We start from the raw sequence: 16,336 nt of genomic DNA, 5'->3' as shown, positions 1-16,336 counted from the left end.
GCGCCGCGTTGTGGCATAAAACGCAAGCTTAGGATCTCTAAAATCGGAGACGCAACGATAACAATTTACAAATGATTCTTCTTAATTAATTTTTTCTCGTAATTTGTCGAAAAACTGTCATCTGTCAAGGGTTTGTGTAGCGACCTATAGTTCCTCGAGTACGAGTTTCGAACACCAACTTGCACAAGCCGCAAAAGCGCCTAGCGTCGAAGTCAATCGATATTCGATGTTAAGCTGAGTGCGGAACCGCTAGGATGGGTGACCATCCAGCCTAGCGAGTAGTTACAAAAACAAGCGTCTGGGGTAAGGAGTCAACCCCACTAATGAGTCTAGGCAGCGACTCTGAGACGAAACACACAACCTTTCCTCACCTTACTCACATCATCACTTCCTACATTATCCTCGCATTATCATCGCCACTTTCAATCCCTTCATTTGTATAGTGTTTATGATAATTTATATTTATATCACAATACTATAAATAAATAACTCCGTAATTAATTTTAGTTGTTTATATAAAAATATTATCAATATCACAAAATATACAATTACTAATAATTTAATGAAGATTACATAATGAAAGTTAAATGACGAAATGACGAAATGACGAAATGACGAAATGACGAAATGACGAAATGACGAAATGACGAAATAACGAAATAACGAAATAACGAATGAAGATTTTCTACTATGGCTACAATATATATAAGTGGCAGTAAACATTTCCATGGTGATAATAAAATTAATAGCTATTTTTAAAAACTCTATTGTTTATATTAAATACGCATCTCGACAGAACATAGATGTCGTTGATCTAAATTCTTCGAAGTAGAGGTCGCTACATTTGTGTAGCGACCTATAGTTCCTCGAGTACGAGTTTCGAACACCAACTTGCACAAGCCGCAAGTGGCTGTGCGCCTAGCGTCGAAGTCAACCGATATTCGATGTTAAGCAAACAGAGTGCGGAACCGCTAGGATGGGTGACCATCCAGCCTAGCGATNTAGTTACAACAACAAGCGTCTGGGGTAAGGAGTCGCTGCCATCAGCCCCACTGATGAGTCTAGGCAGCGACTCTGAGACGAAACGCACAACCTTTCCTCACCTTACCCACATCATCACTTCCTACATTATCCTCGCATTATCATCGCCATTTTCAATCCCTTCATTTGAAGTAATGGTGGCGCCATCTATTGATAACTCTGTGGTACTAAAACAGAAAATCCTGTTTTTAGTACCACCAAGTTATCAATAGATGGCACCACCATTGCCTGAAACCATTGACAAGTGACAGTTTTTCGACAAATTACGAGAAGAAATTAATTAAGAAGAATCATTTATGAACTGTTGCGTGTTCAGTTTTAAAAATCCTTAGCTTGCGTTCTATATTTTGTTTAAGTATAGTTTACGTATATGAAGAATGTTTCAATTTCGTTTACGTTAGTAGTAGTGCCAGTAGTGAGTGCATAACTTCGCGCAAACTATAGTGAATGTTAGATTCAGATTTATTTGCGAACGTAACTGATAGCATTTTCTTAGAATGTGTTCGTGGAGTGTAAATTAGTAGCGTGAAAAATTAAAATTAATTATTCTCTTAATATGGTTATAGAGCTTTTAGTTTCACCGATCTGCCACAACGCGTGTTTCTTATCCGTAAAGCAGAGAAATTTTCATTTGCGAAAAAACCTAATTTAGCGAAATGAATTGTGAACTTTTGTGACTGTATTACCCTAATTAGACCCTTAGTTTTCTTTTTATACCCCATTTGACCCGCAAAATGCAGAAATAAGTGTTTTTATAAATAATTAGTATCACTGAGTTACCGCTAGACGACGCCACCATGTCCATATTGTGACAGTTCACACTAATTACGAGAAAAACCTAATTAAGAGGAATAATTTGCGAACTTTTTTATATGCCTTCTTAAAATTAGGCTCTCCGCTTTCTTTTTATGTGTGTTTTGTCGTAGAAAAATGTGTGTGTAAAAAGTTGAATTTTTTATCAATCGAAGGGTTTCCTTGTCGCACACTGTTGATTTCCTTGTCAGCGTCATTAGACAAAGAGAGCACTAGCGTGCGACAAGGACAAACACACTCGCGCGGTAAACAAAGAGATAGTGTGCGACAAGGACAGACATATTCGGGCGATAAACAAAGAGGGCAACATGTGCGATAAGGACAACAATATAAATTAGTTCCGACACCTATCCTAGGGGTCATCCACACGGTGCATGCTTAATCAATGATTTCTTATAGAAGTCTTTTAGTTGTAAATTTATAAGTGTTAATTGTTTGTTGATTTAATATATAATTTGAATTTCTAAACAATATGGAGGATATGTTTCGCGATATACGAATATACATGTATATTTTTCTAATTATTGACTTTTTTACACATATGTATATTAACAAAAAATAAAAGTTGTATTTTTAAAAATATATTAATCTTATTTAATGTTATACGAACACACATATTTATTGAATTTATCAATATTGTCACATCTTTTAAACGCGTTATACGAATATGCAGCAAATGCGTTTATATGTAGAAAGTCATTTTAGTTTATTAAGAAAAATGCAAAATTCCATTTTGAAACTTTATCTCACATTTATTTAATATTTAGTTTAATATTATATTATAGTATTCAAAAGGCGATTAAATTTTCAATAATATATTTCTTTGTATGTTCAATTAATGTGAACACTTAATTGTAAATATGCTTACTAACGATTAACGAAATAATGTATAACATTTATCCTATTAAATCATACAAATCTATCAGAGATCAAAGTCGCAATAGATCAGTTCATTAATTTTAAAGATAGCAATTATGTCTTGATCCAAAGGCTGGATCAACGAAGTTGTATTTTGTGGTAAAAAAAACCATTTTTACGTTTGGATGCTCTAAGTTGGATGGATGACATGGTACATTATCCAATATTAAAGGTATTTTGAAAGGAAGACCTTTTTTTCTTTAAATAATTTTTTGCTTCTACAACAAAATATTTATGAAACCAATTGCGAAAAATCTCAGCAGTCACCCACGCCTTTTTATTTGTTCTTCAATATATGGGAACATTTAAGTCTGTTCGTTTCGTTGTTTGTGGTCGAAGAAGCAAAGATTTTATCAGATAATCCCCTGATGCATTACGGCAAAGTAGCAATATCACACGATTTTTGTTGACCTTGAAGCTTGTAACAAGCTTTTACATTTTGTGTTACAAAAGTTTTGTCAGAAACCTTCTTCCAAAAAAGCACTATCTCATCAATACCTGATGTGGAACATATCCATTTTCTTCAATTATTTGAGCAATTTGTGGTAAAAATTTTTCAGCTGCAGATTTATCAGCAGATGCAGCTTTACCTTTGAATTTAAGGTTTTGTAATGAATACCTTTTTTTGAATTTTTGATATCATCCTTTACTACCAGAAAATTATCCACTGTATCAATTGCTGAAGCTTGTTCTTTTAAATTGTTAAATATATGCACAACCTCTTATCATTAAACTGCTCATGGATTTTCTTTTTTTTTTTGTGTGTGTTGCCCTTCATCCAAATCATTAATGCTTTTTCCATATTTTCTATTACAGGATTTCTTGTGTACAACAAACACTGTGAACTTGATAAAGTTCCAGAGGCCACACTATTTCTAATATTTTTCTTCCTTTTCTTGACTGTTCGGATAGTGAATTCATTTATTCTATACGCCTTAGCAATTGCTGAGGGATTTTCTCCTTCATCCAGTTGACTTAAAATTTTCATTTTTATGTCCAAAGACATAGATTTTCTGTTTCTTTTTATTATTGAACGTTTATTAAACATTTCTGAATTAAAATTACAATATAAAGTATAAATCTGAAAAGATGTGCGGTAAAAACGTTGCTTACTTACTGTGTATTGAATAATATACTGTTGTCAAAGCCGATTGTTTAAGACTGATTCTAACGTCTGTATGTTTAAATTAAGTATTGTTTTATCGATGCTTCTTATGCATGTGTTATAATTTGGCGTGAAGAGCCGCGTAAATGGAGGAACGACTATATATTTTCTGGCCGTGTATAAAAAGTATCGTGTAAGTAGAGTTCTAATTTACCGCGTAAAAAAAGACTCGTGTAGAGGGACGAATGTATATACATAAGTGTAATACCACAAACGATATATATACATCTTGCCTGTGTCCATATCTTCGTATACGTGAATTTTACAGCCCTTCGCGACACCTGCCGCGAAAATATTGCAGTAAGCGATGCGTCGTTTCAGTTCCGGGTGTTCCTCGACGACAAACAAACATGCATCGTGTAGCGGGAGGAAATACGACAGTTGACGAAATTGTAGCGACTTGCTCGCTCGTGCACTATAATTCTTCTAATTCAATGGTGTAGATAGCTTGACACTATAAAATGTAGCTCTAATCCCTTAGACCAAATTCGTTGTTGCGGTTGGGAAACTGCACACCCATGAGATCTACTTCCATTTCCATCTCCAGCACGTTGACGTTTACTGAGGAGTGGCGCGCAAAAAGATGGCCAGCTCACCGACCAGCATCGAAAATCAAATAGACAGTTTCTTGGAACAGTTCAAACGCAGTGCCTCCCGCGCTATGGAAGAGTCTCACAGATCCAGTTACAATGCTTGCAGCAGTAGTATCAGTCATAGCCGAAGTGGAAATTTGGATCTTGAGCTCTTGGAAGCTGGTAAGTTTTTAAGAGCCTCGTATTACTTCGACGTGATTATCTTATCGGATTTAAATTTTAGTTACTTTCTACTGCTCCTCCTGTTACTCCCTATGCTGCGTGTAATTTCCTTTAATTTTCTACTATTGATGATTGATTTTTTGGGCGTTTCTTGCATATTTCGATGCATCTGCCTTTTCACGGTATTGTTAGTTTGTACACATTTAAACTGGATTATTCATAGTGTCTGTCACGTTATGTGTAAGTTCATTTACTATTTTTTTCATTCAGGTTTAATATATATTTTCTTTAAATTTTGTTGATACATAGTATGACAGAATCTATGTGTATAAACATTTGTTTTAATAATAATAAGAATAATTATTCCCACGTACTTGTCTTGCATGATGTTAATTAAAAATTACAATGTATTTAAAGAATTAAAAATTGAAAGAACAGAATTACGATATATTTTACATATTATTTGACTCAATTCGTTAAAACTTTCATTATATAGTATAACAGAGAAATATATTATATAGTATAATAGAGAAATTGGTATATGAATTCACATTCGTATTGTTTATTTTTTATAACATGAATGTAGCAATTGAAAAGATGCGAATATATAATTCTTTCGTAATTTAGTGTATTTTCAAATCAATAAAGTAATAACGTAGTAGAATTATATGCAATTTGGCTTAATCGGACACTTCTAATACTGACATGCTGCAAGTCACGTGCAGCTACCCCCCTTTAGGAATCGAGCCTTTCGTGATTGGTTGTTTCATTTCATCTTTACTTCTATCATGGAACATTATGGCGTCGCATATTCTGTTAGGTTACGATAGAGGTCGTTGTCCGTTGTCGGTGTTTTGTGGTCAAGAGTTGTAAAACTGCGGAGTTGCAAAATGCATTCAACAGAATAGTAAAAGAAGTACCAAATCAATGTAATTGTCATCTTACAATTGGAACTTTTACATTAATATATTATATATTGTTAACAAAATTAATTAGTTGATATTTATTCTTACGCGAAGTGACAGCATTGGAGTTGTACAGTTATATCGGGGCATTAGGGGGCGCATAAAAATATTCGAATAGAGTACAGAAACTGATACCACCATGAAATTCCATTAAATGCGCGCAATAAAATTAGAATATCTCCCATATATATATATATATAAAACAGAATAACTTTATAATATTAACAATAAATAGAATTCTCACGCGAAGTGTAAATTTTATCGATAATATCGTGATATTTTGTAATATATAAAAATCCAATTATTCAGTGAAGCAAAAACAAAAAAGAACAATATGATCCTTCGACGAAAATCAGCTCACGGTTGCAATTGCCCCTGCCATCAACACTGTTCGACGAAATGTGCAGGTTTGGACCATATACTTTTCTCTACTGCTATCTAAATTAATTTAATACATACAAATATCGCCAATTTCAAAAATTCGAAGTGTGAACAATTCGAGTGATAATCATATTTCCTCTCATTTTTATTTGAATTGTAAAGAGATTATTGATTTATAGGTCTACCCAGTTTGTTTTCACATGACTATGTGTATTACATAAACACAAAAAAATCAATATAATTTATAATTATAAATATCTATTGTAATTTAATTTAACTGATAATTTGAATCATTCAGTTTTATATTATAAATGAGAATATATAATATATTCTTATATATATATATTACATATACATTATACATATATACATAATACATATGAATATATATTGTATACTATATATTTTTGAATATATTTATATCATATATTTAATCACGAATTTTTTGAAATATTTTACAAATAGATTTGGAACAATGTTTTCTGTAGAATATACGTGACATGATCATTCAATGCAGAATGACATATTTTTGTTTAACAATATTAAAAAGAATTTAAACTAGCATTAATTAATTAATTATTTCGATGGTGTATTATTCTTCAACATGTATCCAAATATAATGTGGAGATTTGTTCCATTTATACGGGACTAGTACTGTTATCCCCTCCACAAAATGTTAAGAGCTAGATTCGCCATATCATTAAATGTTGTGCTTTATATTGTTAGCCGGTATTATTAAAATTTACAAGAAATTAATGCCGTGACAACATAAATTTTCAAATGTGGTATTTTTTCAATGATGTTTTGATTAACTTTGCGGAAATAATTCCGATGTTAAACTAAAGGAAGGTAAGTAAAATTTTACTTGCCACATACCCATAAAGATGGAAGGCTATTATGTGTAGTGATTCTCAACTTCATCGTCAATATTTCAAAATAAAAACGCAAGGACAAATTTATCTCTTTGCTGTGTCATTGTTGTTCATTGTAATTTTCTTTATTGTTCTACAGTATAATTTTCGCTCACTTTTTGTTAAATAAATTTAAACAAGTTTTATAATTGCCATATAAACACGCAAAGGAAATTAATCAGCTGATCATTTGTTTAGGATCTTTCAATATGAGATTTACATTGTATATTTTTTAAACACATAACGTTTATTTCTTTTAATTTGTGTGGTTTTATCATTGAACTATTACTGTTTACCAGAACATATAGAGAATTAAAAGATACGTCATTGTATAATATTAAGTGGAATATGGATACTAATTTATGTGAAAAAAATGAAGTAGAAATGAAAGCAGATGTTGTAACATTGCAAGATACTTTATGTAATAAAAACCAAAAGATAGAAGTATCCAATTGTCAATTTATGATTAATGATGAGTTGACATATACACAAATAAAAGAAAAGGTAAGTAAACATCTGTATTAAAGCAATAAAGCAAAAAGAATATTTTTTAATTGTTTTTAATTTTATATTAGTAATGTGTTAATAATCTCTTAATAGCATATTGTCCTGTGTTTCAGCCATATAATATCACCTAAATATCCTCCTATTTGCTGTTACATAAAAAAATGTTTTAGAACAGAGTTATATTATTTCACGATTCTAACAAAGATATGAAATAGTGGATCGTATTTTCTCACTCGATTATTTTTTAATGTAATTTCAGGGTTATTGGTGTATTTTTAAACAAAACACTATATTTTGTTTATTCATCAATTGATACATCTTTTTTTATTAAAGTTTTTTGTGTCTAAAAATGCTTAATATGAAAGTTATTATAATTTTATTTTTATAAAATTTGACGTGTTTTCCTTGTCTTTTATACATTAAATTAAATGAAATTAAAATTAAGTTATATTTTAAAAGTGCTTTGCTTCTGTTTTGGATTGATTGTTATATAATAAAATATAGAGTTTCATTTAAAATCGGATCAATAATCTTGAAATTTTCGTAAAAAAAAACAACAGAAAAAATTCTTTTTACTATTGCATATCTTCTTTGAAACAACTTTGTTCTGAAAAGTTTTTCATACAACAGTAAATAAAACAGTATTTATGTGATATTATTTAGCTGAGACATGTCATGTAAAAGATTTTTATATTACAGAAAACACGTACAGATGCAACAAGTAGTACCTTCAAGCCAAAGAAGAATGTGGCAAAAATGAAAATGAAGAAACATAAAAGTGGAAGAGAATCAAATTATGAACCCACAAAGTTAGAAAATAGTCTAACTGAAGTATTAGAAAGATTTAAAAGAGGATGCGAGTGTCAGGATGACCAGTGCTTTAAAGGCTTAAATCCTGAAACAGTATATCGTCATAGATTGAATATTGCAGAATTAACCAAGGCTGAACATGATATGTATTTAATGGGTGTTACCATGGCTTGTTTAACGAATCCATATGAAACAGCAAGACACACAGAAAGGCGTAGATTACGTGCACAATATGTATATCAGGGTAGAAGAGTATGTTTAGATGCTTTTTTGTATTTAGAGAACTGTACACATTATCAAATAAAACGAATTAGGAAACATTTAATGACGCATGGTGTCACTCCACGAGTTCATGGGAATCATGGGAAAATTCCTCATAATACATTTTCTTTAGATATCTATAAAATTGCAACAGAATTTTTGAAAAATTTTATTGAATTGCAAGAAACAAAACAAAAGACAAAAATTGCAAAGAATGCACAGTTACATCTTCCATCAGACATTACACGTAAAATAGTATATGATTCTTATATACAGTATTGTAGAAAAATGTCTCCTGATATAAAAATAATGGGGTATTCAACATTTAGAAGATTTATGAAAGTTCAATTTCCACAAGTAAAATTTGCTAAATTAGAATTTATGATTAGGAATCAGAATATACAGAATCAAGGATGTACTAAAACTGACTTAGAAAAAAAAGATATAACTGATAACGGAGCATCTGACTCAGCAGATCTGATAACAGAAGGCAGTGCCTTATTACCTTTATTAATTGCTAATGAAACAGGACAAAGTGATACTTATTTTTTAACACCAATTAGCAAACTACAAGATGGTATGAGTTATCAAATAACTACAAGTGGACTTCTAGTCAATAAACCAGCTTTACCTGTCTAAGACAAATGATATTTGAAACAAAGATAGTAATTTAAAATATATAAATATAAAACAAATATTTAAATGATATTTTAATCATTAGATTTTATAAAATGACAGTATAAATGTAGTAAAATAGACATTTTCTTTGTATGTTTATATTGTCATAATTAAAAAATATCATATTTGAGATAGCTTAAGTCTTCAAGAAATAATGTATTAACGATTTTTATTGGTTTATAAAAATTTACTCATTAATTATTAAATATTTTATTTCTATAAAAAAAAGTGAATCATAATATATGATTTACGTGTGATTGTGTTATGTAGTGACATTTGTAATCTGTAAAACAAATATATAATAAATGTTATGTATAATAAATAATTTATATTTTTATAATTTATGAGTTTTTTCTTTTTATATCCTCTTACACTCATTGTAGAGAACAAGAATAGTATTAAAACGCAGAAATTTTAATTATACTCTAGAATTTAATTCTAATATGTAAATCAAGAAATTAGAATATCAGTAATACAGTGTTTCTCAAATCACTTTTCAAAAATAATATATTATAAATTAAATTGTTAATATTAGATAAAATTTAAAAACAATATATTAGAATTAAATATTTAAATCACAAAAAAGGAAAATTGTGCAAGCAAGTATTAAACCTTGTTATTTAAAACAATGAAACATAAATTTAATTCAACAAATTATATATTGTACATTTATTTTGGAATATCTTTTGTTATTAATGTATTTTTTATTATAGTTCATTAATATATCTTTTATTCTAAATAAGATTTATTTTTCTATAAAAGGATATTTTATAATTAAATTAATGTTAATTTAAAGTTTGAGAGCCTCTTATTTTACAGTTATAGCTGAAATACTGTAGATATAGCAGGAAACTGTTTTAGTTAGTTGGAATCAGCAAGGTCAGCAAGTGCACATTGAGATCTCACATTGACATATAGGAAATATTGCATAAGTGATTATCAATACAATTGTATATAATTTTATTAAAATACTCAGTTTAAATAACTATATAATTGTTTAAACAATTATTTTTATTCATAATTATTCATATTTTTATTTACAAATTGTACAATTGTACTATATGTTAAATATGATAGAAACATAAGATGTATGCTTATATTTTAAAATATGTAATTCATTGGTTTTATATTTGTTAGATGATGTAGAGAGTATGACAGGTGAAATTGAAAATGGAGATTTGGCAATCCGGGATGTTGCAGACCTTCTTCAATCACAGTATGCTATTATAGCAGGTGAGTAAACATTTGAAATTTTATTAAATTTCAAATTTAACTATTGCTTTTTCTAAATAACATGTTTCACATATACAGGTGGAAAAACTCGAGAAGGATGTCCCATAATTACTTTTCCAGATAATGGTAATTTTCATAATTTATCTGACTTGGATTACCAACGTCTCATGTTGTATCTTACATCTGTGCCAACGTAAGATTTCAGTCTTTTATTGTTATTAATAAATATTTATATATTTATTTGTATAAAATAATAATTATATGTTGGGAAAGTTATTTAATAAAACCTAATAATTTTTAGATTACAAGAAGCTGACCTTGGATTTCACTTAATAATTGATAGAAGAAATGATAAATGGAACTCTGTAAAAACTGTATTATTAAAGATTTCTGTAAGCATATACATATATATTAATTCACACAGTGATGATATAATAAAAAGTTTTAACGCAATTATTTTATATTATAGGGTTTTTTCCCTGGTTTAGTTCATGTAGCATATGTTTTGCGTCCAGCTGGATTTTTACAAAAAGCTATTTCAGAAGTATCAAACAAGCTGTTTAGAGAAGATTTCAAATTTAGAGTTATATTTTTAGCAAATGTTACTGAACTCCATGAATTCATAGATAAAGATCAACTAACTGAACAACTGGGTGGTACCTTGCCATATTGTCATCATACTTGGATACAGAATAGAATTGTAAGTAAAATCATAAAAATAATACAAAAATAACCATTTATTCAATTAAAAAAATTTTCAGAGTTTAGAAAAATTTTCATCAATGACTCAAGACGTATCTCTCGCATTAGATTCTTTCACCCGGCGTTTGGCCGAAATTGAATTTCCTAATAATACAGTTGCAACTACATCTTTACTATCTCAACAACAAATAGAATATAATGAATTAAAAGAAGAAATTCTTAGTGCTGCAAGACATGGTGAAGCACTATTGGATAGTGTAAGGCAATTAACTGGCAAGGGAACAGCTGATAGATTAGGAAATGTTGCAGCAATAGAAAGGTATAAAATATAGTTTGATACTGAAATTTGACACTGATGAAATTACAACTATTTTTATTTATTGGAAAAAAGAATTAAAAACTGTTATTTATTTTTAGATTACTTGTTCAATTGGAAGAAACAGAACGTACTTTTGACTTGTTTTGGACACATCATAGCTCTCGTTTGAGACACTGCTTAGCATTAAGACAATTTGAAGCAGACTTCAGAGAGCTGCAAGCAACATTAGATCAACATTTAAAAACTATAGAAGAAATGACAGAAGTAGGAGAAACTCAAGCAAGAATCGAGCAGTTACTTTGTGACACATCAGCATTTCAAAGAATATGTAGAGTATGTACCTTTATTTATACATGTGTATATATACATATATATATGCATATTACTTTTTATTATTAAACAAATGTACATTCTAACGTATACAAAACAACAGAAGTACACAAACAGTAAAATTAAGCCATTCTGTTTAAATAAAAATAATTAGTAATCTAGGACAATAATATTAAAAAATACTTATATGTAAAACAATTATTTATATCACTATAAATTATATATAACTAATGAAATGATATAATGAAAGGAATACAAGCAATATTAATATTAACAGCTTTAAGTTTGAGAATGTTCACAATGCACTTAAGGCAGCAAGGTATAATATTCAAACCAGTATTACAAAGCATTCATTTTTTTTTTAAATTATTCAAACTCTGTTAAAAAAATTTTATGGAAATTCTGGTTTGAATAATATTTATATGTAGATACACATACATATAATGCACATCATGCACAAATGTTATTTTGCACCGCTTTCCTCATTTTGTCGATAGTCCTATTTGTTGCATACCATGTGGATTTGGGTCTTGGTAAGCAATCCACTCAACAAAATACATATATTTTGTGATAGATTTCAATTTTTAAAAATACGATAATAATAATTTAGTATTTCAATTTTTCAATTCTATTTATCATATCTTTAAATGCAGTAAAAAAAGTTATTACATATAACTTACATATAATTTATGGGTTTGTGAATTAAATCTCTATCAAATTTTTAATTATATCAAATGCGTATACGCATTCAAACTTTAAAAATACCTTATTACGAAACAAAAAATAGGGATTTAATTCATGCCTTATACTGGCATGATGGACTTTGAGAATGAATGTCATTGTTATTTCTCATTTTACACTGCACGTAAGATAGTATCTTTTTTTAAAATACTTTTTTAGACTAAACAATGACAATTGATGAAAAAATTTGATAACTGTTTGTAGTTTTCTTATTAATGTTATTTTTATATTTATAGACATAAATAAAGTTACATAAATTTATAGGGAGATATAGAACGAGCGGAGGAGGTAATATCTGCTGGTCAACAGCTATTATCTGGAAGACATCAATGTCCTACAGATGTTGTAGAACCAAAATGCGTTGAACTACAAAGAATTTGTACCATTCTAAGTCAAAAATTAGAAAGACGATTACATATGTTAACTAAATGCAGGGAACTTATGGAACGTATAGACAAGGTAATTATTTGGAAATTAGCTGAAACAAAGTTATGGAATGTATAGACAAGGTAATTATTGGAAATTAGCTGAAACAAAGTCTATTTTTAATTATATATATAATAGGCAAACACATGGTGTACACGTGGTATAGAATTACTTGCATCACAAAATAACACGACACCACCTGATCAAGCACTTCAGGAGTTACAAGAGTTAATAGAAGCTGCTGAAGAATTTCATCATCCTAGATGTATTTTTCAAGATTCTGTAATGCCTGAAACTAAGGCTCTCATTAGTCAAGTATGTATTTCTTGTAAATAAAATTTTTTTTAAAATTATTTTACTTATAAAATAAATTCTTAGGTTTTACAAAGAATAGAAGATGTGTCTTTAATGTGTGATAAAAGAATAATGACATTAAAACAGCAATTAATTAAACCAGCAAGGCCAGTTCAAACTGTAACACCTGAACCAGTTAAACCATTACAATCACTGCCTCAAATTGTTAAACCTGGAAGAATTCTTAAAAAGGCTAACACTATGCCAAAGGTAAATTTTATTTAATTTTCTCTTTAATTATTGTACTTCATTGATTATATTTTTTTTAGATGGAGATGAGTCCTATAGAAGGGGAATCTTCATCTCCAGAAAGTGAATCTAAAGACGCAGAAGCTTTACGTTTAAAGCGTGGGCATGTTTTAGCCGAATTAGTTGAAACCGAACGAATCTATGTTGCTGAATTAGGTTCTATAATTAAAGGTTACAAAATGGAATTAACAAATGAAGCAATGGCTCATTTAGTACCAACGGCATTAATAGGCAAAGGAGATATTTTATTTGGAAACTTAGAAGATATTTACATTTTTCACGGGGAAACATTTTTGAAAGATTTAGAAAATTGTATTTCAAATACTGAACTTGTTGCATTATGTTTTGTACAAAGGGTAAGTATCTATGTATTCAATTTTAATCAGTTAATAAAAAATTAATATAAATATTTTTAATATGAAATATATTTATTTTTAGCGCGAGGTGTTCTTTAGATTATATAGTTACTATTGTCAAAATATCCCGAGATCCGAAAGATTGCGAGAACAGATACAAAATGAACCACAGTTTCTTACAACTTGTCAACAAAGACTTGGTCACAAATTACCTCTTGCTGCATATCTCCTAAAGCCTGTTCAACGTATAACAAAATACCAATTGTTATTGAAAGATCTCTTAAAATATAGCGATGAACCATCATGTTGTACTGAATTACAAGAAGCATTAGATTGTATGCTTGTTGTATTAAAGTGCGTTAACGATAGTATGCATCAGACTGCAATTACTGGATTTGGTGTAAATACAATATTATTTACAAATTTTTGTTATCTCATTCAATGATATTATGTTAAGAATTGATATTCTTCTTAGGGTGATCTAAATGCACAAGGTGAACTGTTATTGCAAGGTTCTTTCAGTGTATGGAGTAGTAGTAAACGAGAGCGACTTCTCAGGTTAAAACCATCACAGCGACATATATTCTTATATGAAAAGGCTCTTATATTTTGTAAACATAGTAAACCACAAGCTCATGACAAAGCTACATACCACTTCAAGAGATATCTAAAAGTAACTTTTAATAACTTTGTTTTTTCTTTTTTTTATTAATTTTTTTTTTTATGTGTAGAAAATATAATTTTATTTTTCATTAGATGTCACAAATTGGACTAACAGAATCAGTAAAGGGCGATGCAAGACGTTTTGAAATTTGGCTACAAGGTCGAGCTGAAGTACATACAATACAAGCACCTACCGTTGATGTGAAGCAATCTTGGGTGCGTCAAATTAAAGGCGTTTTAATGTCTCAATTAGCTGAACTTAAAGGGAAACAGAATTCTGCTCTTGGAAAAACCAATCACAAGTATATATCATTATTTATAGAACTTAAATTAAATTAAATTAAAAACTCTAATGATGATAATAATTTTGCCCAAAATATTTGTAGACCCTTGCGGCAAACAATTTCCTGGGAAGCTCAAGGCAGCGTTTCAGGGTCTTTGAGAACACTTTCAGTTGATGGTAGTAGTGTTATATCACATATTACAGATATTTCACAATCAACTGAAGATGATGTCGCATGGAGTTCGGAAAACAGTAATACTGATGATGAAGATGCTTTCAGTGAAAATCCTGGTCCTGCTCCTGTAAGTTTCATTTAGATATTTAGATAAAATTAATTTGCTATTAAGAGCAGAGCTATAGTTAAAACTTTTAGAGTTAAAAGTTAATACGCTATAAATTTTATATCCAATTAGGGTGGAAGATACGTAGCATTAGCTGATTATTGCGCAGTTGGTCAATCAGAAGTTACAATGCGCGAGGGAGATAATTTAGAACTTCTTAAAGTTGGATGTGCTGGTTGGTGGTTTGTAAAATTAATAAACACTGGAATAGAAGGATGGGCACCAGCAGCTTATCTGGAACCAATGAATCGAAAGACTTCGCGTAGCTCGCAATCAGTGAATAGTCAAGAAACTATATGAAACAGGCGTCTAACACACTAGATTTTCCTAGTGTGTTAGATTCAAGCATGTATTTAAAGGGTAGCACTTGTTGGGGTGTAGTATTAACAATCACGTATTGGGAGATTTTATAATGCATACAAAAATATAGATAAGACTCGGAAATTTTTCATAATATACATTCATCAATGTAATTAAATTTGTTTTAAATTGTACGATATAGCAATATGTATTTAATCGATTATAATTAATCTGTGAATAATTATAGTTATATATAACTAGAAATGAAAAATTAGACGAGAAGAAATTTAAGATACTAACTTGATTATTTGATTCTCTATAAAAAAAATATAAATAAATATAAACGAGAAATCAAAGAATGAAGAAATGCATGAACTTTTTTACTACATAAAGAATGTTACGAGAAAATTTGTTGATGAAAGTGCTTTATGCAAGCAAATAAAATTTGCATTTACTATATAATATTAACTAGATTTATTCTTACAAAAGAATAATATTTATAGAATTGTATAAAACGTATTTGGATAGTGGATTAAAAAGTTTATGCACGCACATATGCATATTTACATATACGTACAATACTATAAAATTACTATAAGTTATTTATATTGATTTATATTTAACTCTTTTCTTTGTATTTTCCAATATTGCAAAGAAAATAACTATAATAAGATGCAATCATTTCGATCACATAGTTACTACTTCCAAAAGTTACATTAGAAATTACAATCTATAAAATTTGTCTATACTTGTGATCTGTATAATATTTGATTATATGCAAATATTCCAAAGTTTATATTAGATTTGGGATATTTTAGTTTTGTATTATTAGTC

General features: G+C 29.3%; 2 protein-coding genes and 1 long non-coding RNA gene across 6 annotated transcripts; 2 read left to right on the top strand and 1 right to left on the bottom strand.

Moving 5' to 3' along the window:
• Nucleotides 1-3,536: 3,536 nt before the first annotated feature.
• On the bottom strand, nt 3,537-4,147 carry LOC122531534. Its single transcript, XR_006307301.1, has 2 exons — nt 3,890-4,147; nt 3,537-3,822 (listed from the first exon to the last, which is right to left on the bottom strand). It is a non-coding gene; the product is annotated as an uncharacterized LOC122531534 (long non-coding RNA).
• Nucleotides 4,148-4,263: 116 nt separating this feature from the next.
• LOC122531531 (guanine nucleotide exchange factor DBS-like) lies at nt 4,264-16,316 on the top strand. 4 transcript variants are annotated; one of them, XM_043659546.1, is made up of 18 exons: nt 4,509-4,692; nt 4,754-5,621; nt 5,944-6,064; nt 10,343-10,438; nt 10,517-10,631; nt 10,740-10,830; nt 10,908-11,138; nt 11,200-11,459; nt 11,558-11,792; nt 12,795-12,989; nt 13,095-13,271; nt 13,335-13,520; nt 13,580-13,915; nt 13,998-14,315; nt 14,391-14,588; nt 14,672-14,880; nt 14,944-15,163; nt 15,275-16,315. In XM_043659546.1, the coding sequence occupies exons 3-18, from the start codon at nt 5,992-5,994 to the stop codon at nt 15,500-15,502; spliced, it is 3,168 nt and encodes a 1,055-aa protein (XP_043515481.1). In that variant the 5' UTR covers nt 4,509-4,692; nt 4,754-5,621; nt 5,944-5,991; the 3' UTR covers nt 15,503-16,315. The 4 variants fall into 4 exon arrangements, with proteins under 4 accessions (XP_043515478.1, XP_043515479.1, XP_043515480.1 ...); XM_043659543.1 differs by lacking the exon at nt 4,754-5,621 and having other exon boundaries at nt 4,264-4,692; nt 15,275-16,316; XM_043659544.1 differs by lacking the exon at nt 4,754-5,621 and having other exon boundaries at nt 4,265-4,692; nt 14,965-15,163.
• LOC122531533 lies at nt 6,475-9,222 on the top strand. Its single transcript, XM_043659547.1, has 3 exons — nt 6,475-6,887; nt 7,249-7,453; nt 8,156-9,222. Exons 2-3 carry the CDS (start codon nt 7,298-7,300, stop codon nt 9,164-9,166), a joined length of 1,167 nt encoding a protein of 388 aa, XP_043515482.1. The 5' UTR covers nt 6,475-6,887; nt 7,249-7,297; the 3' UTR covers nt 9,167-9,222.
• Nucleotides 16,317-16,336: the final 20 nt, after the last annotated feature.

The sequence above is a fragment of the Frieseomelitta varia genome, unplaced genomic scaffold (genome assembly GCF_011392965.1).
Source record: "Frieseomelitta varia isolate USP_RPSP 00005682 unplaced genomic scaffold, Fvar_1.2 scaffold_404, whole genome shotgun sequence".
Lineage (NCBI taxonomy): Eukaryota > Metazoa > Arthropoda > Insecta > Hymenoptera > Apidae > Frieseomelitta > Frieseomelitta varia.
The sequence above is the reverse complement of the archived record's forward strand: the minus strand, read 5'-3'. Positions and strand labels throughout refer to the sequence as shown.

Excerpts from the sequence above, each read along its gene's own strand:
- LOC122531531 (XM_043659543.1), top strand. The coding sequence starts at position 4,627 with ATGCTTGCAGCAGTAGTATCAGTCATAGCCGAAGTGGAAATTTGGATC. Across the intron at positions 10,831-10,907 it reads CTGTATTATTAAAGATTTCT|GGTTTTTTCCCTGGTTTAGT; the intron begins GTAAGCATATAC and ends TTTATATTATAG. Across the intron at positions 14,589-14,671 it reads ACTTCAAGAGATATCTAAAA|ATGTCACAAATTGGACTAAC; the intron begins GTAACTTTTAAT and ends ATTTTTCATTAG.
- LOC122531533 (XM_043659547.1), top strand. The coding sequence starts at position 7,298 with ATGGATACTAATTTATGTGAAAAAAATGAAGTAGAAATGAAAGCAGAT. Across the intron at positions 7,454-8,155 it reads ATACACAAATAAAAGAAAAG|AAAACACGTACAGATGCAAC; the intron begins GTAAGTAAACAT and ends TTTATATTACAG.